This window comes from Cucurbita moschata, unplaced genomic scaffold, assembly GCF_002738365.1.
Source record: "Cucurbita moschata cultivar Rifu unplaced genomic scaffold, Cmos_1.0 Cmo_Scf00003, whole genome shotgun sequence".
Classification (NCBI taxonomy): Eukaryota; Viridiplantae; Streptophyta; class Magnoliopsida; order Cucurbitales; family Cucurbitaceae; genus Cucurbita; species Cucurbita moschata.
In genome coordinates, this window is record NW_019268519.1 from 1,326,372 (window position 1) to 1,348,098 (window position 21,727).

Below are 21,727 nucleotides of genomic sequence, written 5' to 3' on the forward strand. Positions count from 1 at the left end.
TCAACGAATATGAGATCTTTCTCACACACATACATATATGCATATGTATACATGTATGTGTGTGTATGTAAATAAAAATATATATATATATATATACACTGAGATACTCACAGTAATCTTAGTTTATATGTTTTTTATTCTAATAACGGTGCGCGTTTGAACATCTAACATTTAATAAAGTAAATTAAAAGAATAATATTTGAGTAATTAAATTGGGTTCACATTTGTATAGTTAATTGGAATTATAGCGTGTATCTAATTATTTATAAAAGAAATAGGGTGATATGATATTAAAAATAATTTGAAAATAAAAGAATTGACAAGGTAGTTAAGGAGAGTAGTTTGAAGTGTAAGTGGGAATAAATTAGAGAATAATTAAGGGCTAAGAACAAGGGCATCCGCCATGAACGTGAGAAGTCAATCACACCCACCTTCTCCATTCACTATAAAACCCCTCCAATCCGCTTCCACTTCCTTCCATAAACTCCTCAATGTCTCTCAGTCTCGACATGAACAACAATAAACCCCTTTTCTCCACTCTCCTCTTCATCGCAATCCTCAATTCCCTTCTTTTCTCTTCTTCTCTCGCCCGTGTTTTCAAGGAAACCACCACCGTCTTCGATGTCTCCGCTTCCTCCAACCGAGCTCAAAGCGCCCTCTCCATGACCCCTCCTCAATTTCACTCTCATCGCCTTTCAAATTCCTCTCTGTCTCTGCCGCTGCACTCCCGACTCGCCATTCATAAGCATAGTTACAAGGACTACGAGAGCTTGGTCCGAGCTCGACTCGCTCGTGATGCAGCCCGTGTTCAATCCCTTAATCGGAATCTTAATCTAGCTTTGGCTGGTGATGCGGTCCGACCCAACTCCTTAACCGCCCCTGTTGTTTCTGGGCAGAGTCAGGGGAGTGGGGAGTATTTTGCACGGATTGCCGTTGGGCAGCCGCCTCAATCGTTCTATTTGGTGCCCGACACCGGCAGTGATATCACTTGGCTACAGTGCTTGCCCTGTAGTTATGGAAATACCTGTTACCAACAAACCGACCCGATATTCAACCCGACATCCTCGTCCTCTTACAGACCCCTGTCTTGCGATTCGCAGCAATGTCAATCCCTCAACAGACCCGGATGTCAATCCGGCACGTGTGTGTACCAAGTCAGGTACGGCGACGGTTCGTTCACCGTCGGTGATTTCGTTACCGAGACGCTGACCTTCGGAAATTCGAAATCCATCCCCAATCTACCAATTGGCTGTGGCCACGACAATGAAGGCCTCTTCGTCGGAGCCGCCGGTTTGATCGGCCTCGGCGGTGGGGCTCTTTCCCTCTCCTCCCAACTTAAAGCGTCGTCGTTTTCCTACTGCCTCGTCGACCGCGACTCGGACTCGTCCTCCACTCTGGAGTTCGACTCGGCGCCACCCAGTGACTCGATCACTACCCCACTTCTGAAAAACAACCGAATCGATTCGTACCGGTACGTGCAGGTGACCGGAATGAGCGTAGGGGGGAAAGCGCTGTCGATTTCCTCGACGAGATTTGAAATCGACGGTTCGGGAATGGGGGGAATAATCGTGGACTCGGGGACGTTTATAACTCGGTTGCCGACCGACGTGTACGAATCATTGAGAGAAGCGTTTGTGCAAGGGGCGCAGAGCCTGACAGCGGCGGGTGCTATATCACCGTTCGACACGTGTTACAATCTGGCAGGTCAGTCGAACGTGCAGGTGCCGACGGTGGCGTTTGAATTGTCAAAAGGGAAGTTGCTGCAGCTGCCGGCGAATAACTACTTAATACGAATGGACACGGCGGGAAGTTATTGCTTGGCGTTTCTTAAAACGACGTCGTCGCTTTCCATAATAGGGAGCTTCCAACAGCAGGGAATGCGTGTCAGCTATGACCTGGTCAACTCCCTGGTCGGATTCTCGTCTAATAAATGCTAAAGACGCTGAAGCTCAGCCACCAGCCACCAGCCACCATCCAGCCGCCCCCAGATGGGATTAAAATTGGGGTATTTATTAGATAAATGTGTAAGAAATTAGAGGCGGTGGAGGGAGTTAGTTATGGACATTTGAATTATAGTTTTAAAAATAATTAAATTTGTGTGAGGAGTAATTTTAAGATTATGAAATTAATTAATGAAATGGTGATATTATGTGACATAATTTATGTGGACTCAATTCTAACTAGTAACGCTACAAAACTTCTCTATCCATTAACAAATGCACGTGGACCAAAAAATAAAATAAAATAATAAATAAAAGTCTCAATCCATAAACTTTTCCAGCTGTCTTCTAAATTATTTTAATACAACAGCTGTATTACTTATTTATTCTTTTTCAGTTCAGTTTCAATTTATTTTACATTTTTTCTTCTGAGTTTTTAATAACATTCACGTCGAGTTTCTATTTTATTTGTACCTAATTCATATATATACATATTTTGAAGATTCAATGAATAAATTGACGAATAAATTGACAATGATATAAAGTGTAAGTAATACTATCGAAGTTAAAAGCGTCAACTAAAGGTCATATATGCCTCTTTCGTAGGTACCATAACTAAGTTTTTTTTCTCCACCGTTTGGTATTAAATTCATTTCATTTGTCCATATATATATTTTTTTATACTGTCCACTTGCTCTGTCATTTTTTTTAAAACATAATTTTTATTTCATTTTTTTCAAATATTTTTCGTTACTGACAGTTTGGTAAAAGTTGGATTACGACAACATTGTCTCATATGAGAAGAAAAATATTTATTTATTCTTTTGAAAAAGAAAAACTTTTGTATTTTCCAAGTCTTCCTGTGATAGCGTCATTTATTATTCTTAACATTTGAAAATTCTAAAAATAAAGAAACGGAAAGCTAAAATTACGCCGTTGCCGGGGATCGAACCCGGGTCACCCGCGTGACAGGCGGGAATACTTACCACTATACTACAACGACTTTTCGATTGTCGTTTCCAGGTTTATTTATATAGAGCTTAAAATATACATTTTTAATCACTTTGACATAGTTGTTATCATCAATATCTCAATTTTATTTAATATTTTATAAATTTCTTTACGATTATCAACACCTCAATGTCATTATTATTACTAGTATATAATTTAAAAAATATTCTTTTTCTAAATTGAAATATACTAAATTTTGCAGAATATTGAGAATGTCATTTAAAACGGATTATTATTGATTGAAAATATATGTATTAACGAGATGATCTACTCTGGAGCCCGAGACACAGACACTAGAGAAGATAATGTGTGAGCCCAAATGAAAGCAAAGCTTAAGAGAAATGAGAAGACTTCTATTTGTATTGATGTTTTACAAATACATCTATTTTGCATATCAAATTTTCTACCCTCGCTATGTAGCTAACTCATTAGGATTCATCCTCCCAACATCTTTGTCCGACCACTGTTATCTAACACATCTATACCTTAAAACAGTTGCAGAACCGCCTCCAAAACCCGGGAGATTTCAAATTTTCCCATTCCACGGGGTCGTTAAACGTAGCTTTCGCACTTAACTCGTCGAAAGAGTCGACGAGGTTTTGAAGCCTCGCTACAAATTCAATCAAGAGAGATGTGAACGTAGCTAGTGACAATGCACTTGCGTTTTCGTATGTTTTCGACTCCTCTTGGATTACTCCATTTGGTTTGACTGAAATCTGTGCAGGCCATGATCCCAGTTTCTTGAACATTTTGGTGGGGGGTACTGCAGCAGAATGTATAGAGTTCATGTCCGATGACACGGTGTAATCGTTGCTTTTCGGGACTGGGAAGGCCCTGAGATCCAGCACAGCTTCACTGAGGGACCTGTACTCACGAAACCTGGTTTCCTCATCGTCCAAGTTGAGTAATTCTTGAGGCTGTCCGACGTCCTCCGAACGATTCCCGATTTCCCAGCTCTCTGAGTTTACAAGAAGATAGGATTTTGCATCGATCTTCTTTTGCAACTCTTCTGCAGCATCATGTACCTCAGAAAGTATGGTTGCTGAATCTAATGTTTCCATCCTCTTTAACTTGTTTCCAAGCTCACGCAAGACCTTAGCTCCTTCGTAGCCTACCCTACGGAGCTCATTGCCAAATACCTGTCGTCTTTCAGCTGGGGCCTGCATATCCATTGAAAGGTAAGACCAAACCAATGGAGGGAACATGAAATTAATAGCACACCACAATTGTATATATGAACAAATAAAACTGATGAAAAAGAGAATGAGATGAATCCCGAGCATCCTTCCCACTGCCCACTTTAGTCTATTACGTATCGCCATCAGACTCACGATTTTAAAACGCGTCTGTTAGGGAAAGCTTTTCACACCCGTGTAAGGAATGTTTCGTTCCCCTCTCCACCTGATATGGGATCTCACAATCCACCCTTTTGTTGGCCCAGCATCCTAGCACACCGTCCAGTGACTAGCTCTGACACCATTTGTAACGACTCAAGTCACCGTTAGCGGATATTGTCCGCTTTAGTCCGTTACGAATTGCTATCAGCCTCACAGTTTTAAAACGCGTCTACTAGGAAGGGAGAGGTTTTCACACCCTTATAAAGAATATTTCGTTCCTTCTCCAATCGACGTAGGATCTCACACGATGTGTCCACAAGAATATTTATGTTAGCTATTAGCACAGTCCATGACTCAATGGGAAGTTGGAGCATCAAAGCCAAAATACCTGTATTTCTGAAAGTATACACCCATGTAATGCCATGACAGCAAATGCACAATGTCTCAGCGCACCAGCTACTTGAACATAGTTCTTCCATGGATATTTAAGCATCTTGTAACGACCATGTGGCGGTTCCCAGATTGCAAATCCCATCTTCAGAGAAGAGATGAAACAAAGAATAAACAATTTATATTTCTTATTTTCATGAAGAAAACCAGCACAGTGTCAACAAAACTCACCAGAGATTCTTCTTGACTCATAGATTCAACAGCTGACCGGTAGCCTTTGTACAATGGATCATCAGACGCTTGGTATGTAAGGATTTTGGAAGGTATTCTCTCGTACTCAACACAATTAAGGTAGTTATCAACACATCCTAAATGAAGTTATCAACAAAATTGAGCAAGAAATGAGATTTGGTTTGATCATTAAACTTTACCGATGCAAGCAACAAGCTGCTAACCAACCTTCCAAGGATGCTGCAACGCCTGCAAAATTTTTCGCAACAAGATTGTGCAGATCCTCACCAGCCCAAATGGGGTAAATGCATATGTTAACCACCAAACAAACACCGGCACCAAGAGCAATGAGCAAGAATCGAGTCACAGCTGTATGGATAAACTCCCTAGTTCTATACCCCGACACCATTATGAAGCAATACGTTAACAAGAACACCCGAAATCCATATTCATAAGGCTTCATTGTGGGATACAGCTTAGCATAAGTAGCAAAGAATCCTGTTATAAAAATACTGATTACCACCACAACCTCCTCCCAGTCTCCGGCAAGAACTGATAATTCTGCCATTCCCAATGCAAGACCACCAGCTGACAGAGTGCCCAATCCACGGTTGAATCCTTTGCTCAGAGTTGCTCCTGCAAACAAAATAATCACCCTGTTCTAATATAGCCGTGTTTGTAAGAGAATCAAAACAACATCAGAGCAGGAGATATAAGAAGAAGCCCATGGCAATCACTAAATCGAGTCAACAGTGAGAATCGCACAGTACCTATGCTGAACTCAAAGACGACGACGACAGTGAGGATCGCCCAAACAGAGTAGCGGCTCAACTCTTCAACGGGCTGCTTGAAGAAGATCAACAAAGAAATAAGCATCAAAGCGAGACCCATCTTGGCAGAGAAAACGATCTTCCTAGGGTCGGATACACCCATCTGCCAAGCTTCGTAAACAACATCCTTCGCTGATTTCCAGAGACGGGAGATTCCGAGAAAAGGAGAACAAGAAGAAGGGTTTTCCTGAATGGTTTGGAAGGCGCCAAAAGGTAGGTCGGGGAATTCCTTAGCGGAAAGCAGCCTCTCCCTCCGCTCGGCAAAACTATGCTTGAACGAACCGTATTTGGCGACCATGATTGAGCGGAAAGAAAAGGTGGAAACTAAAGAGATGAGAATTCCATGGAAAAAGGAGGTAAACAGAATTTAAATGGCGTACAGAGAAGATTGAAAGCAGCGACATGTGATTCTCAGGAAAAGGCACAGAGGACAGAGGGAAGTGGAAACTTGAAATGCGCGCGAGGGAGGGGTGTTTTGGTAATATCAAGTGCTAATGAGACCCACTTGATATTGAGGACCAACCCTGTCCCTTTCCCTTCATTCCACTTTCCAAAGGGATTTTGGTATATCTCATTATTCTTATTCTTTAATTCTGCTAAATTAATTATTAACAGATGTTTAAAATTCTGGGTGAATTTACATTCTTACCCTTTCACATGAGAATGGAAATGAAAAGAAGCTTCTTCTATACATGGAACTGTTCACATGATGAAGGGCAAAGATGGAAGCAATGATGCCAAAAGTTATAATTGAAAGTGATCGGTATGTGGATAAGATAAACAACACCTTTGTTTCCCATCAAAATATTCCTAATTTTTTTATACATTTAAGCTAAATTATTATTTAAATACTTCATTATAGCTTAACTGTGTTGTATTTTGATTATGATTATGACAACGATGGTTATGGCATGCCTTTAAAACTTATAATATAATGGGAGTAGTACGCTTTCAAAGATTTTGCTTGCCATAATGAAAGACTCGCATTAAATTTTATATCATAAGGTTCAACAAAATCATAATAAATTCTGTCACATCATCTATAAAATAATCATATCGGATGAAACCATACCTCCCTGTTTATGAACATGTTATCTCACACCTAAGCCTTCTCTTTCTACCCGTCGTCATATCACAAGATCCAATCTCCTCAAGCCCCACCCCAGCTTAAGGTACGACACACTGATATCATTCCGAGTTATTTATCTAACAAAAAAAAAATGTTCTCTACTCTCTCTATTCTCGATTTAGGGTGGGTCCCTAAGCTTTAACCATGCGTGTAAAATGATAATCTCTAAGTAGGTAAATTCTACTCTTATTATAATAGATATTAAAAAATAAATAATTGGGCGAAAAAAATAGTAATATTTATTTTTATAATTTAGGGGTGATTTTGGTTTACTAGATTTTATTTATGCATTTACTTCTTTAGTAAGTTAAATATAAATAATAAAAATGTAAAATTTATTTATTTATTTAAAGATAATTAAATAACTGGTGCATTGAAGTTGATGTCCAACAAAATGGGAGGCATGCAGCACTAACATGGCATGCGCATGATAAGATGATGCCATCGCACCTTTATGTCACCATCTCAACTCTGCTTCTTCCATACTCTATTCTACTTTTATCTCAATTCAAATTTTAAATTTAATTTAACCGAGCAAATCTCTGCCCATTCCAATACCATACATACCATACATCATACTATAAACAGAACATGGTCTCCGATCGATACGGCGGCAACTCCACCGCTCCGTCCGTATTATGATCCGACAATCCACCCAACGCCGCCACCTCTTCTTCCCTCCGATTCCATTCAATCTCACTGCTCAAATTTTCGAGCCAACAGTAATTAGGAACTTCATCCTCAAGTCCTAAGAATCCTTTCATACCGGCGCTACCTGAATATTTGCCCCCAAAATTAACAGGCTCCATTTCCCCTTTCAAGGCGGCTGGCGGAAGCCCTAATTCGTCGTCTGACGCTTCTAGAAGGTATCCAAGTTCCGGTTGAACAGCAGGCACCGGGACGTTTATTTCCTTCTCGAAGCTACTGATCACAGAGTCGAGATCTGGAATCGCCAATTCCCGATCTATGGAAACGTCGGCTTCGTCGAGAATCTTCAGTAGGTCTTCCTGAATTGGAAGTGGCTGAAAGGAGTCCAGGCCTGAATCATTGCTGTGAATAGCTCCACTCTGTTTTGAAACGATCGATTCTGCATCTGATGAAACGGAATCAACTGGTGCATCGTCCAAATCCGGCGAGATGAAATTGAATTCAGCGGAATCAAATCGGAGGATCTTGGAGCCGACAAAATTGAACAGAGATTCATTCGATTCATCTCGTACTCGCTTCCTACTATCAATGCAAGGTTCCATTACAGAGGAACTGATAAAAAGAGAACCAGAAATCGCATGAAAATGACAGAGCCAAGTAAATTACAGAGAGAAAGAGAGTTGGTGACGGGGTAGAGGAGGAGCCAAAATCTGGCCATTAAATAGTCGGGAATTGCACACATTTGGCGCGTACAGTTTTTATTTTATTTTAATTTACTTCAAATTTAAAAATAAATGCTGCTTTTAATTGTTAAACAAGAAAATTGATATTCGTAGCTTAATATAAACCAAAAATGTCTGAAAATTAAGTAAATTTAAATCCAGCTTTTGAAGTCCGTTCATAAGAACGTTCTAGATACTCATCGCATTTTTTGATATTTGCTGTTATTCAGCCACTGATAAATTGACACGTGGCATATGAAAAGACGCCTACCTTTGTCGGTCTTAAATCCTCGTGGAAGCGCCTGCAAATGCCACGTGAATCATGTACCACGTGATCGGATGCCGCTGAATCATCAAATCGGTAAGCTTCCCCCATCAGCTCCTTAATGTCTTAAATGTTTAAATCACACTATTCATTGATTAAATGTTTCAAACCTTTAATTTAATACCTAATATACGTTGAAAATATATTTATACACAAGGAGGATCGGGATAAGGATGAGAAACCCGACCCTATTTATGTAACAGAAAAAAATGTTCTCCACCCCCTCGCTGTTCCTCGAAGGAGGGTGGCGAAGGGAGGTGGATTTGGGGGCGGTCCCACATCAATTGGAGAAAGGAACGAGTGTCAGCGAGGACACTGGGTCCCGAAATGGGTGAATTGTGATGTCCGATATTGGTCGGAGGAGGAAAACAAAACACCCTTTACAAGGGAGTGGAAACCTTCCTGCGTTTTAAAATCCTGAGGGGAAGCCCGAAAGGAAAAGTCCAAAGAAGACAATATCGGTTAACGGTGGATTTGAGCCGTTATACCAAGTCCCAACCTCACATTTTAAATAGATATGTTTGACGTACTAATCATAGATTAAGCCTTAATAAAAATAATAATTTTTGAGACTATATTTGTAATATTCAAATTAAACATTATATTATGATATTAAAATTAGAAATTATGTTGGTACATATATATTATAAGATAACCTCTTTATTGTAGCAAAAAAGAGACTAAACAAAATGGTGGCCCACAGAAACATTAGCGTACGAAACACCAGAAATATAATCCTAAGATCACATGGGTGGGGGGCCCAGTATGTGTCGTTTCAATCTTTTCTAATCGTGTGGGGCCGTTTCCATTGTAAACCACCAGCACGCTACAAAACTCCCTACCATTATTCTGATTATTAATTTTTAATATATGCTCTAATTAGTTAATTAATAATCGATAATCTGGATTTAGGGATTTACGAAATAGGGTTTATAATTGGGATGTGCTGGTCGTTCCCAACTAACCAAGTATTATCTGCTTTTTCATCTCCACATTTCATTTAAATTCCTTTCATTTCACTTTGGTTTCAACAACCAATATATATATATATATATTGCTTTGATAAATGTAAGAAAAGGAAATATAAAAGATAGTCAATTACGTTTCCGATTCTTGCACGTTTTTAATTATTTTCATATTCTAAAATATAAATCGATGAAATTAAAATTTTATATAAATCGAGATACCTATATTTGTTTTTAAATAATGACAAAAATGTGAAAGTAATGAATTTATATCAACCACAAAAAATGACGATCATCCCATGTTTGTTTGTCCACGTGTTTTTTTTCCTTTTGGTAGATGATAAGATTCGTTAAAATTGACGTTATTGATTTGTTTAGTTCAACAACACATGTGAGTACGAGGTTTGGCCTTTTAAGCTGTTGGTCAATAATCAAATTAGCACTGAACCCAAGCTCTTTGGTTGATCTCGACCTTGGGGACCCGAGTCTAGACCAATTTTTGTCATCTTTTATCCTAACTCTAAACAAAATCAACTAAACCCTAATTGAATGAGATTTAAACAGTCTTCCATTAGGAGAAGATTAATTCAATCAAGTATGAGTCTCTTTTTAATTTCTAAACTCTTGCTTCACTAATTCTGTATTAAAGTTAAATTAAGCTTTAGATACCAAACCAGTGTACACATTTATCTTGTCAATTAATAGAATAATAAAAAGAATTGTAAATTAAGACAAATTATTTAATGACCCCGTGCTTGTTCTTCCCGGTCGGGATTTGTCGCCGCCCTTCATTTCGATCTGACCGGCAATTCTTCATCGCCGGTCACTTCCTTCCCCTTCCCACGCCATTTCACCACCGCCGGCCCCACCTCATCGATCCTCACTTCCCTGCTGTCTCCTCCTCCTCCTCCTCTTTATCAGATGCCGCTAAAAGTAACGTTGATGATTATTAGAAGTAAGTCCTACGTTGGTTAATTTAATGGAAGATCATGAATTTACAAGTGAGGAATACTATCTCAATTGGTACGAGGCATTTTGTGTTGGTACGAGGCGTTTTTGAAAGCCTAAAACAAAGTCATGAGCTTATGTGTCAAAGTGGACAATATAGCTTATGTTTAAAATGGACAATATCATACCATCGCATATAACTCTGCCACGATTAATTTTGTATTTAATAAATTAATTTGAGTTTATAATAAAAAAAAACACTCTGTCCATTGGAATGAGGCATTTTGAAGAAGCCAGATCAAAGTCATGAGAGCTAAAAAAGGTACAATATCATACCATTGTGAAGAGGCATTTTGAAGAAGTCAGATCAAAGTCATGAGAGCTATCATTTAATATACTATCAAAGTCATGCTCTAAATTTAGTCGTGCCAATGACTTAAAAAAAAAAAACTAATCTTTTTTACAATATCAAAACCCAAATTCCTGACATCCAAATCATCCGTCCTTTACACGTTGCCTTCTTACAGCCACGTCAGCATCCGACTCTTCACTATAACCCCAAGCTAAGTTCTAACTCCACGTCACCACCCTGCCCAACTGCAGAACCCTCCACCGACAAACACTCGGCCTCGTCGCTGCTGCTGCTGCAGTCCTTCTCCTGCGATTTATGGCCCACCCAACTATCCAGCTCGAACTTCAAACACCGGGGCTCCGATACAACTCGAGTCGGATCGTCGAATACGAACTCATTTACCACCACCGGCTCCTCCTTCGGCATCGGCTTGTTGGGCGCCGATCGCTTGAACCGCCGTCGTGTTTTGATCTTCCGGAGCGCGGAATCGGGGGCGGCGCCTTGCTGTTTCGAAACGTGGCGGATGTCGCAGCCCTTCAACGGTGGGCCCATGTGCGACACCGCAGTCTCAGAAGAAACAGACAGAATCGGTGCACCTTTGAGAACGGCTTCGACGGCGTCCTGACACAGCTGCCAGCTCCCGGACCACAACAGTCCGGCCGACCCATAAATCGGGTTCACAATCCGCCCACACGCCTCGAATAGCAAAGATTTAAAAATCGCTGAAACACCCAAAAAACAAAAAACAGCCTTAGGTAACTGAAACAGAGCAATGAAAACAGAGTAATTGAAACAGAGTAGAATATGATGAAATACCAGGGCGGAGATGATCGGGGCCGGCATTGATGAGATTAACGAGGCCAGCTCGGCCGTAGAATTTGGCAAGGAAGAAGGTGGCGTTGGCTTGGGATTGGGGGGTTTTGATCCATTGAAGACAAGGCCTGATGGAGCAGCTTTCACTGCAGCCTTTGCGAAGAACTCGGCATCCATTACAGCTAATACGCATGGCTCGATGGATGGATGAATAACGAAGAAGAATCTGTGCGTAAAATGGAAGAAATGTAGATGGAGAAAGAAACAAGGGGGGGTTTTGTTTTTGTAATGATTTCCGCAAGTGGTTTTCCAAGAAAATGGTAGTTTTCCAGTTTCGACGATTCTCTGGTTTTTTGCTAACCATTGGGAAACTTTCTTTGACCACTTCCATCCGATACCATTAATTAATTAGTTAATTAATTATTTGTTTATTCCCTCCTCCTTTTTATTACTCAATTCTTAGTGGGATTATTAAATTTTCTTTTCCATAAATAAAAAAATTTAATATTTCCACCCTCCTTTTTCTTTTTATTTTCTTCCTCTAATCATTAATTATAACTATTCAGATAAAGTTTAATAATTACTTGATTTTAAATTTTATCTCTACTAATTTTATTTTTTTAAGTAAAAATATTTAAATTCTAAATAGATTTCAATTAAAAAAATAAAATAGTTATGAAATGAGACCTTAATTTTTTTATTTCTTTTGCTTTTCAAAACTATGATCATCCTTCTCATTTTTTGTACAAATAATAATAATAATTCTTATTGAATTTAAAAAAAAATTGGAGCCATTTTTTTTTTTAAAGTTTTCAAAACATAGTTTAAATTAAAAAAAAATATATAAATAAAATACTAAAATGGTATTTAATTAATAAAATTTAAAACAAAATAGTTATGAAACTAGATTTTAATATTTTAGTTTAGAGCTTAATTATATTATAACTTTAAATGGTTGAGAGGATACGGAGTGGAATGGAAATGGAAAATTGAGAAGTAAAATACAAATTAACCTGACCACCTAATGACGTAATATTTATTATTTAAAAAAGGTTAAAAATATGTTTTAATTCCTAATTTTAGATTATTTGATTAAATTTAGTCCATATTGCTTAAAAAGTTTGAAATTAGTCTATTATATTTTAAAATTTTAAAATTGGGTTTCCATTAAGAAGAAAAGTCAAAGTTTTCTTGCCAAAACTGTATGAATTTAAAGGAAGGAATCATAAAATTTCGTGGGTTGAATGAGTTATAATGTTTTTTATTTAAAAAAAGTATTTAAATAAAAATAAAAAATGGGAAGGTGAAGAGAGTGGGGTCCATTGGAAGGCAAATCCAGTGGGCGCCCCCCATTTTTATTTTATTCAAAAGAAATATAAAGTCAAAATTGATATTATTAAATAAAAACAGTGTATATTAATGGGCTGCTTTCAACCCAAAGCTTATGGACTTTTTTTTATGCAGCCCAAAACTATAAACAGATATAAAAAAATGGCATTCAATGGATGGCATACATACATATATATATACATACATACATATATATATATATATATTGAAGGATCTCTCTCACTATTGGCCACTTCCCATCTCCACCTTTTTAATAAGCACTCTGAAACTGACCTCTCAGAACATTATTAATAATGGTCACTAAGTGAAACAAAGAACAATGGAAAGGGATTAATAACTACTCTGCATTTCTCTTCTTTATTTCCTGGATTAGTTCCTCCAAAACATTCATTAGTCACTTTAATTACACACATATCTCATCTCTTTGAGATTTTGATGAACGACGATGATGATGACGACAACGGGACTCAGCAAGAACAACCATCCTGCAGTTGATTGACTCTACTATGTACAACTTTTACACACTAATGAACAACAAAAAGAAAAAGAAAAAGAAAAATGAAAAACATCAGTTTCAATCTCCTTCCTCCACTTCAAAAACTTAGCCTGCCTTCTTCCCTTGGGGGGTGGTTGAGTTATATATATATGGTGCTCTGTGTCTTTAAGCCACAGCAGAAATGCTGCAATTTCGAGCATCTCGGTTCAGACAGTCGAATCCTTCGATTCGAACTGCTGCAGGTCGATGACCGAATTTCATTCGGGCACAACCTCCTTTACGAGTTGAGGGAGATGGTGGCCCTTCACTGGCTTGGTACATATTGTTTCTATTGCCAAATTGCTCATCTTGGACTAAAGGGTTGGATGCCCTGCTTGGTGGAGACCCCCAAAAGAATGGTGGAGATGTTCCTAATTGCTGGCTATATGTTTCACCGTAACTTTCCTATAATATAAAGTATAACCCTATTCAAAACATTGCTCGTAGCTCTTTGATCAATCGAAGATAAAACACGCAAGTTTTTGCAGGTTGAGATTGATAGAGAAAGAGTGTAGTTAAGAACCTTAGTGAGGATCATGTCCAGAAGCTCGGCTCCTGCTTTTGAATTTCCTGTCTTGGTGTGGCTGTAAGGAAGCAGATTCATATATCAGCAGCTTGTTCCCCAACAGATTCATGTTCAAACCAATATAATCAAAAGCAGAAATTTTCTAATTCTGGCAAAAACGAGTTTAAATTGGGATTAACGAACCTGATGGGCCATCTATGAGCTCTGATGGGGTCATTATCATTTGGAGTTTGCAGAACCAAACGACGTGGCTTTGGACAAACCACAGATTCCATCCTCATCTCTTGGCAGGCAGCCATGGCGTTCTGCTCATAAACCCACTTGTTCATTCTCTCAGATAGTCCTCCTAGCAGTTCAAAGATCTACAGAAAAAAAAAACTTTCAGTCAACTTGATTTTTCAGCCGTGGGAAGAAGGATCAGAAGAAGAAAAGTCCATTTTAAACTCTCTATACGTATAAATCAAGACTTCATTTACTCCCATAGCAAAATTTGAGAAAGACGTGAACATGCACAGCACAAAGCTCAAAGACGGCTCTCCAAGAAAACAACAACCAGATAAATGTTCGAGAACTCAAATTTGGGGGAAAACTGAAATGGATAGAAAATTAAGTCATATTCTCAATTAATTAACACATTCAGAAAAGTTAATTGGTGAATTAACACTCTAACCATGTTCCAGGGCTCTAAAATCTCATAACCCTACACCCTCCATTAACAACCAAACCCGTAATTGTAAGCTCAAAAAGAAGCAAGAAATTCCAGCAGATTGGAGCACAAAAGCAGCAATCCAAACCCAAAAACATCTCCAATGTTGTAAAACAAGCAGTATTCTAAGTCATTAACCAACACAAACACAGAGAGGAGGAGGAGAGACCTGAAGCGACGAGCTCCTCCGCAGAAAGGAGGATCCGAAGGAGGAACAGAAGTAGAGAGAGAGAGAGAGAGAGAAGGGAACAAGTGAGAGAAGCAGATGGAGGGATTTGAAGAGAAACGAAGAAAGAGGAGTTGCAGGAGAGTTGGAGCTCAGTATTCATAGGACGGGGATGAAGAAGATGGGTAGGTTGGAAATTGGAGACGCGCCATTCTAAGCTGCTTTAACCACCATTGGATGGTGATTCGCTTAATGATTTCATCTCCCGCCGTCCATTCAGTTCAGTGGGCCCCGCCCTGGGAGATTTTTCGGCCACATGATTCCGGATGCCACGCGTTTATTAATTTTAATTTGTAGATCTGCAACCTCAATAAAAGGAAAAAAAAAAAAAAAAAAAAAAAAAAAAAAAAAAACAAACAAACACCATGCTCATCTTTTTCCTTTTATTTTTATTTTTCTTTTTTGCAAATACTATTACAAGATAAATTCCAACGCTAACTCGAATAAACTTACGAAGTCATTTTTTTTTCTAATCCCCGTGCTACCACTATCCGATATTATTCATTTTATTCTGTTAAATTTATAAATGTGTCTGATAGGAGAGATTTTCACACCCTTATAAGAAAAAATAATATATAATAAAAAGAAGGTAAGAAGATATTTATGATTTGAAAAATATTATAATAGATTCAATGCTTAGAAGCACTATGATTGTGTCTTGCGTCTCCCTCTCCCTTTTTTCCCTTTATTTTAACACTCTATAGATATTGGAATCACACAAACTGATGTCCCATAATTTTTTTTTCTTTTTTCTTTTTTAATTTATTATTTATAAGTCAAATTAAGATTTTAAAACCATATAATAAAAAGTATATATATTACTTAAGTTGGACGAACGTGGAAGTGTAAAATTGATTTGAATTGTTTATATATATATTTTAAAAGTAGGCGAGAAAATCAAGACGCTACAAATATTAATATGATTGGGTTTCATTAATTAACTTTAATATTCTTTAATCTCATGTTTTTAAGTCAAAGTTATTATATTAATTTTGTATTTAACTAATTATTAAGCCTAACCCCTCGACATGGAAACAAAGGTGTCCATTCTTGTCTCATGTTTCTTGCTTTTTTTTTTTCTTTAAATTTATTAAATTTATTTCCTAATAATCCGCCCTTTTTTCATTTTGTCGTTATCTTATTGGCATTACGTGTGAATAAATGGGCTTTTGTGTTTTGCATGGAGTTTATGGGCCTTTTACGTTTCTAAGTCCAATAATGTACCATGGGCCGTGAGTGAGGCCCATTTCATGGAGTTCATTTTCTTGTTATTATTTTAAAAATAATTTCTCAATAGAATTATTGATTTTTTTAATTAAGAAACTTTTTATAAAATATAATAAAATTATTAAAAGAGGGCAACTTTATTTAAAATAAAAAATTACAAAACTTTTTTTTTAAAAAAATTTTTGTTATAAAAAGAATAAAAATAGGTCCGGTGTAGTATAATATTGTCGAATTTAAACATAAATTCTCGTGACTTTATTTTTTATTTTTCTAAAACCCATTGGGCAAATAATTAAAGAAAAAAATTATGAAGTAATTTATATTTATTTGGTGTGATTTTCTAAAACCCTAAAGTAGAAAGAAGTATAATGTATACATGAAAATGAAGATTTATTCCAATACAATCCATTGAATATAATAGAGGAAGAAGCCATCAGCCTGTTCTCTTGTTTTGAAATTAAAAGCTAAACCCTAATTGAAAAGCTAAAGTTATAAAGCAAAAAATGAAAGCTTTTGAATTTGTCCCCATCCTTGTTGCTTCACTTTCCAAGTGATACAAAATCATATCTCCAAGCCATAAAATTCCTCATAGGCTTCACTTTAATTTCTTCATCTCTTCACATATGCAACTTTTTTCAAAAGGGTTTCTCCCAACATATTCACTTTCCTCCATGGATGACTCACCAAACCAACAAAATGTCATGTTTTTTGTGTCTCCTTTTTTGGTGGGCTCTCTCTTGAGCTTACCTTTAATTCATCAATGAGGTGGGAAGAAAATAGGTGAGGAATCTCTATGAACTTTCCCGTCCAAAATCCCAACTTTCCTCATTTTCGCCTCGCACCAATGGAGTTGTTGTTCGTTTATTATATCCGCGCTTCTCAAAACCCTAGACACCACTTTTAGGTCTATAAGACCCATCAAAATCTCCATTTCTTCCTCGACTCCCATCTTCCGTTTCCTCCTCAAGCACTTCCCAGCACGACGGAGTTGTTTAAGCTTTTTCGTCTTCTGCAAATTTTTTTCAAAAAAGGGTTATTGTTTTGAGTAAAAGAATAAAGGGAGAGTTTTTATAATGTAAAAATTGTAAAAATGAGCTTACTTTTTGGTTCACTTTGTTCATGAGTTGGAGGAGATTTGGATCAAGTGAACCCTTTTTTTTCCTCTTGAAAAATGAAGCTATAATTTGAGAGGGTTTCTCTTTATCTGCTTTCAGGAAATTCATGTATGTTCTTATTCCTTCTTCCATTATGGTTTGAAATGAGTGTGAGGATATTCTTGAACCATCTTCCTTTTGTTCTTCATCTGAATCTTCAAAACATTCAAATCCGTTCTTCATTACTTTAATCTCAATTACTTTAATAAAGCAAACCACAAAAAGAAGTTGGCTTTCATGCTATCAACGCATCAATTCATACTCACTTTTTCATATGCTTTGTTTATATTAAATTAAAAGATGCATAGTGTGTGTTATCTACTCATTCATTAAATATTATATACCAAAAAGAAAAAATCAACTTTTTTGAAAGAATTGTTAATAATTAATGTACCTTTTCAGTTTACTTCGCTATCTTACTAGCTACGCTTTAGTTTCCATTGTTCAAATCTTTGTTAGGAATCACGAATCTCCACAATAGTATGATATTGTCCACTTTGAGCATAAGTGCTCTCGTGGCTTTGTTTTTGGTTTCCCCCAAAAGATTCTTACTAATGGAGACGTATTACTTACTTATAAACTCAGAATCATTTCGTAAATTAGTCAATGTGGTGGGACTCCTTCCCAACCATTTTTAACAATTTGAAGAAACAAAAAGGTAAAAGAATGTACCTATGAATTCGGGGACTTGAAGCAAATTAGGAGCCAAACGTCTCATACGAGCATAGATCTCAGGGCGACGGCCGTGGTCGTAAGGCTCATTCTCGATATAACGCTGAAGAAGAACTTGAAACTGTTGAAACTGTTGAGCAAGTTTGGCTGGACATCCAGTGTCCAAACCTGTGTTACAATTAGAACTCAGTTTCTTGTTGACAAAGTTGTTATAGTTCCAGTTAAGAGCCTCCCATGTCCAGCAAATTTGTGCCACATAAGCAGCCTCCAGCTCTTGATAAGGATTTTGGTTCACATGATGTGAATGCTTCTTGTTAATGGTTGATAACTTATGAACAATCCTGTCTGATACTGATCTTGGACACATTTGAATTAATCTGAGTGATTCTGTGTGGAATTTGATGGGAAATGGGTTATGATAAAGCTTGGATTTTTGTAAAGAAAATAAAGTAAGATTGAATAATGACCTGTTTCATGAAGCTTTTGGGCTGTGATTCTGTGAAGAAACATCATTTCTTCATCATACTTCTGGAAAACAGTGTAGGATTCCCATTTGGGGCAGCTCCTCCTTGAAGAAGAAGAAAATGGATCATCAGTGCCAGAATCTCTACAGTTTATTGAGCTTCTCCACTCTGATGAACTCTTTGAAGTTGATCCAACGGTGCATGAATCCCCAAATATCTCTTCTTTTTCATCCATTTTAGTTGCTGCAAATACCAAATATTTCTCGTTCTCATTAACCTTCTTAACTTCCTCCTCCTCCTGTTGTAACCGTCCAAGCCCACGGCTAGCAGATATCGTTACCTCTGGATTTTCCTTTAAAATTTTTAAAACACGTCTATTAGGGAGAGATTTCAATCTCACACGTATTTCTAAGATTTATAAGACTGACCTTAAGTTGTTCTAGCATATGGTGGTCTTCCTCTTGTTGTTGTTGTAAGGGTTGTGGGGACTCATAAACTGAGCTATCAGGGTCTGTGGAGGAGTCCATAATCCAGGGCTCCTCCAAGTCAGTGAGTAATACTTCTTCTTCTTCATCTGGAAGCTGGCTTTGCCACCGACTCATTCGAGTTTCGGCTTCTTCGTCGAGGTACGACACTGTTCCAGTCTCGCCGTGGATTCCGCTGCCATATCCTTCTTCTTCTTCTTCCTCCTCCTCCTCCTCCTCGGATGAGAAGTTGTATTCATATTCATACTCATATCTGCAAACAAAACATTGATATCAAGAAATATATAATATGATAGATAGAGATGGGAGTGATGATGATGATGATGGTATCATAAAAGTAGAAAAATGGATATTTGATGATGAAAGTGATGACCTTGGGAATAAAGGGGTGCCCAGGAAGTGGAGGAATTTGAAAAGTAGAATGGAGGAGAAGGAGATGAAGAAGAAAAGAAGGAAGAAGGAGGTGGAGAGAGTGTAGAATAGCCTTAGAACAGCTTCTTGTTGTTCTTGTTGTTCTTGTTGTTTAGGCAAATATTGCATTTTTGTTGGTGTTGATTATTGGTCTGAGATCATGATCTCCTCCTAAGTACTCCCTTCTTCAAAATCAAAAGGAAAAAGGAAAGAACCATCTCTCACAAATTTTATTCAAAAAGCAAAACACAAATGGATTCATATATACTTTGGTTGCTTTTTATATCTCATGCCTATCATCTTTATGTTTTTGTCCATTTCCCAGCTTCAAAATCTCATCTTTAACCCTATAAATGAGGCTATAATCTCCATGGGGCTCCAAAAAAGGATGCATCCCTTCAACACTAACAGACAACTCTAATTCAATGAAGAGCAATGAAAGAATGTCACTTTTTGAAGGAACATGGACGAAGGATTGATCAAAGGGGGAGGGAGAGGGTGATTTTGTAACCGTTTAAGCCTACCACTAGTAAATATTGTCTACTCTAGTCTGTTACATATCGTTGTCAACTTTACGATTTTAAAACGCATTTACTAGAGAGAGGTTTTCATACTCGAAGAATGCCTTGTTCCCTTCTTCCACCAATGTGGGATCTCAAAATTCATCTCCTTTAGGGGCCAATGTCCAGTGTTTGGCTCTGATACCATTTTTTAACGTGAGATCTCACAATCCACCCCCTTTGGGAGTCGGCGTCTTCACTGGCACAACGCCCGGTGTTTAACTCTATACCATCCAATGTGGGATCTCACAATACGGGGCCAACATCCTTGCTGACACAACGCTCGGTGTTTGGCTTTGAAACCATCCAATGTGGGATCTCACAACAGGGGACCAGCGTCCTCGTTGATACAATGCCCTGTGTCTGGCTCTGAAACTATCCAAGGTGGGATCTCACAATCCACCTCCTTTTAGGGCTAGCATCCTCGCTGGCACATTGCTCGGTGTTTGGCTCTAAAACCACCCCATGTGGGACGCTGATACACTGCCCGGTATCTGGCTCTAAAATCACCTTATGTGGGATGCTAGCACACTGCCCGATATTTGGCTCTGAAACCACCCAATGTGGGACACTGGCACACTGCCCGTGTCTGGCTCTGAAACCACCCCACATGGGACACTAGCACGCTGCCCGGTGTCTGTCTCAAAAACCACCCAATGTGGGATGCTGGCACACTACCTGGTGTCTAGCTCTAAAACCACCCAATGTGGGACGCTGACACGCTACCCAGTGTCTAGCTCTAAAACCACTCAATGTGGGACGCTCGCACACCGCCTATTGTCTGGCTCTGATATCATTTATAATCATTCAAGCCCACCGCTAACAAATATTGTCTACTTTAACCCGTTACATATCGCCGTTAGCCTCACAATTTTAAAACGTGTCTACTCACTTGAGCCAACTAAAGTGATTCATAATCATTAGTGCATGAATATTGAGTTGACATAAAAAGGGTTTAAGTTGAGGATTAATGAATTATAATCCCTTAATTCATATGCTTAGCATCTTAATTCCTCCTTAAAACCCAATTTCACGTAACATAATATATTAATGTACCAAAAGAGTGTGCGACTAAAGCCTTACACAAAATGTTTATTAATACAACTTTATGACTAAATGGTTTAAAGATTTAATTAAATACTTAATTAAGTGAAAAAGAGAGATAATTTGAATAAATACACACGTGGGTGAGTTTCTAGAAAGCCTAAGAGATTTTGATTACGTAATACATTGAAAGTTTGTAGTTAGGAATGAAATTAGAGAGAAACCCAGAGATTTGCATCTGGTTTGGTCACCCTTTTAACTACTTCCCTTAATATAACCTTATTTTTATATCCGCTAATTAAACAACAAAATCTTTCATTTTTACCGTATCAATACGAGTACGATATCAGAATGAGTTCAATATCAATACGAGTACGATATCATAATGAGTTCAATATCAATACGAGTACGAGATAAACAAATCTTCTCACACCTCTCTGATTGCATTTTAAATAAATACTTACTTCTTGTTTAACAATACCGTTTTACATAAAGAGTATCTAGATACGTCGGTTCCGATTTAGCGTATTTGAGGTTTAGCTTTTAGGGTGTTGGGTGGGTAAGAATGGGTAAAGGTGGTTGGAATTTGGATTTTATACTCTTTATACCTCAAATACCAGCTACTCATTATATTTTGTTCATGCAAATCAATGGCATTTTGGTCATTTTGCTATCTGTACAAAAAAAAAAAAAAAAAAAAAAAAAAAACCCTCATATTTCCATGCA

The 21,727-nt window shown here is 37.8% G+C and overlaps 5 protein-coding genes and 1 non-coding gene across 8 annotated transcripts; 1 reads left to right on the plus strand and 5 right to left on the minus strand.

The window, feature by feature from the left end:
* Positions 1 to 396: 396 nt before the first annotated feature.
* On the plus strand, positions 397 to 2,120 carry LOC111440870 (protein ASPARTIC PROTEASE IN GUARD CELL 1-like). The gene has a single exon (XM_023077699.1). It carries the CDS (start codon positions 492 to 494, stop codon positions 1,935 to 1,937), a length of 1,446 nt encoding a protein of 481 aa, XP_022933467.1. The 5' UTR covers positions 397 to 491; the 3' UTR covers positions 1,938 to 2,120.
* A 751-nt stretch (positions 2,121 to 2,871) lies between these two features.
* Positions 2,872 to 2,943, minus strand: TRNAD-GUC. Its single transcript has one exon. It is a non-coding gene; the product is annotated as a tRNA-Asp (tRNA).
* A 340-nt stretch (positions 2,944 to 3,283) lies between these two features.
* On the minus strand, positions 3,284 to 6,169 carry LOC111440868 (aluminum-activated malate transporter 9-like). Its single transcript, XM_023077697.1, has 5 exons — positions 5,680 to 6,169; positions 5,138 to 5,545; positions 4,910 to 5,046; positions 4,677 to 4,823; positions 3,284 to 4,111 (listed from the first exon to the last, which is right to left on the minus strand). The coding sequence occupies exons 1-5, from the start codon at positions 6,035 to 6,037 to the stop codon at positions 3,431 to 3,433; spliced, it is 1,731 nt and encodes a 576-aa protein (XP_022933465.1). The 5' UTR covers positions 6,038 to 6,169; the 3' UTR covers positions 3,284 to 3,430.
* A 4,718-nt stretch (positions 6,170 to 10,887) lies between these two features.
* On the minus strand, positions 10,888 to 12,130 carry LOC111440342 (LOB domain-containing protein 40-like). The gene is made up of 2 exons (XM_023077505.1): positions 11,645 to 12,130; positions 10,888 to 11,550 (listed from the first exon to the last, which is right to left on the minus strand). The coding sequence occupies exons 1-2, from the start codon at positions 12,030 to 12,032 to the stop codon at positions 11,027 to 11,029; spliced, it is 912 nt and encodes a 303-aa protein (XP_022933273.1). The 5' UTR covers positions 12,033 to 12,130; the 3' UTR covers positions 10,888 to 11,026.
* A 1,187-nt stretch (positions 12,131 to 13,317) lies between these two features.
* LOC111440968 lies at positions 13,318 to 15,074 on the minus strand. Its single transcript, XM_023077816.1, has 4 exons — positions 14,928 to 15,074; positions 14,236 to 14,414; positions 14,050 to 14,110; positions 13,318 to 13,931 (listed from the first exon to the last, which is right to left on the minus strand). Exons 2-4 carry the CDS (start codon positions 14,379 to 14,381, stop codon positions 13,653 to 13,655), a joined length of 486 nt encoding a protein of 161 aa, XP_022933584.1. The 5' UTR covers positions 14,382 to 14,414; positions 14,928 to 15,074; the 3' UTR covers positions 13,318 to 13,652.
* Positions 15,075 to 16,584: 1,510 nt separating this feature from the next.
* LOC111436369 lies at positions 16,585 to 19,650 on the minus strand. Of its 3 annotated transcripts, XM_023074151.1 has the most exons (7): positions 19,360 to 19,649; positions 18,930 to 19,239; positions 18,505 to 18,853; positions 18,038 to 18,424; positions 17,312 to 17,520; positions 16,956 to 17,220; positions 16,585 to 16,909 (listed from the first exon to the last, which is right to left on the minus strand). In XM_023074151.1, the coding sequence occupies exons 1-6, from the start codon at positions 19,524 to 19,526 to the stop codon at positions 16,969 to 16,971; spliced, it is 1,674 nt and encodes a 557-aa protein (XP_022929919.1). In that variant the 5' UTR covers positions 19,527 to 19,649; the 3' UTR covers positions 16,585 to 16,909; positions 16,956 to 16,968. The 3 variants fall into 3 exon arrangements, with proteins under 3 accessions (XP_022929919.1, XP_022929921.1, XP_022929910.1); XM_023074153.1 differs by having other exon boundaries at positions 16,841 to 17,220; positions 17,312 to 17,514; positions 19,360 to 19,650; XM_023074142.1 differs by having other exon boundaries at positions 16,841 to 17,220.
* Positions 19,651 to 21,727: the final 2,077 nt, after the last annotated feature.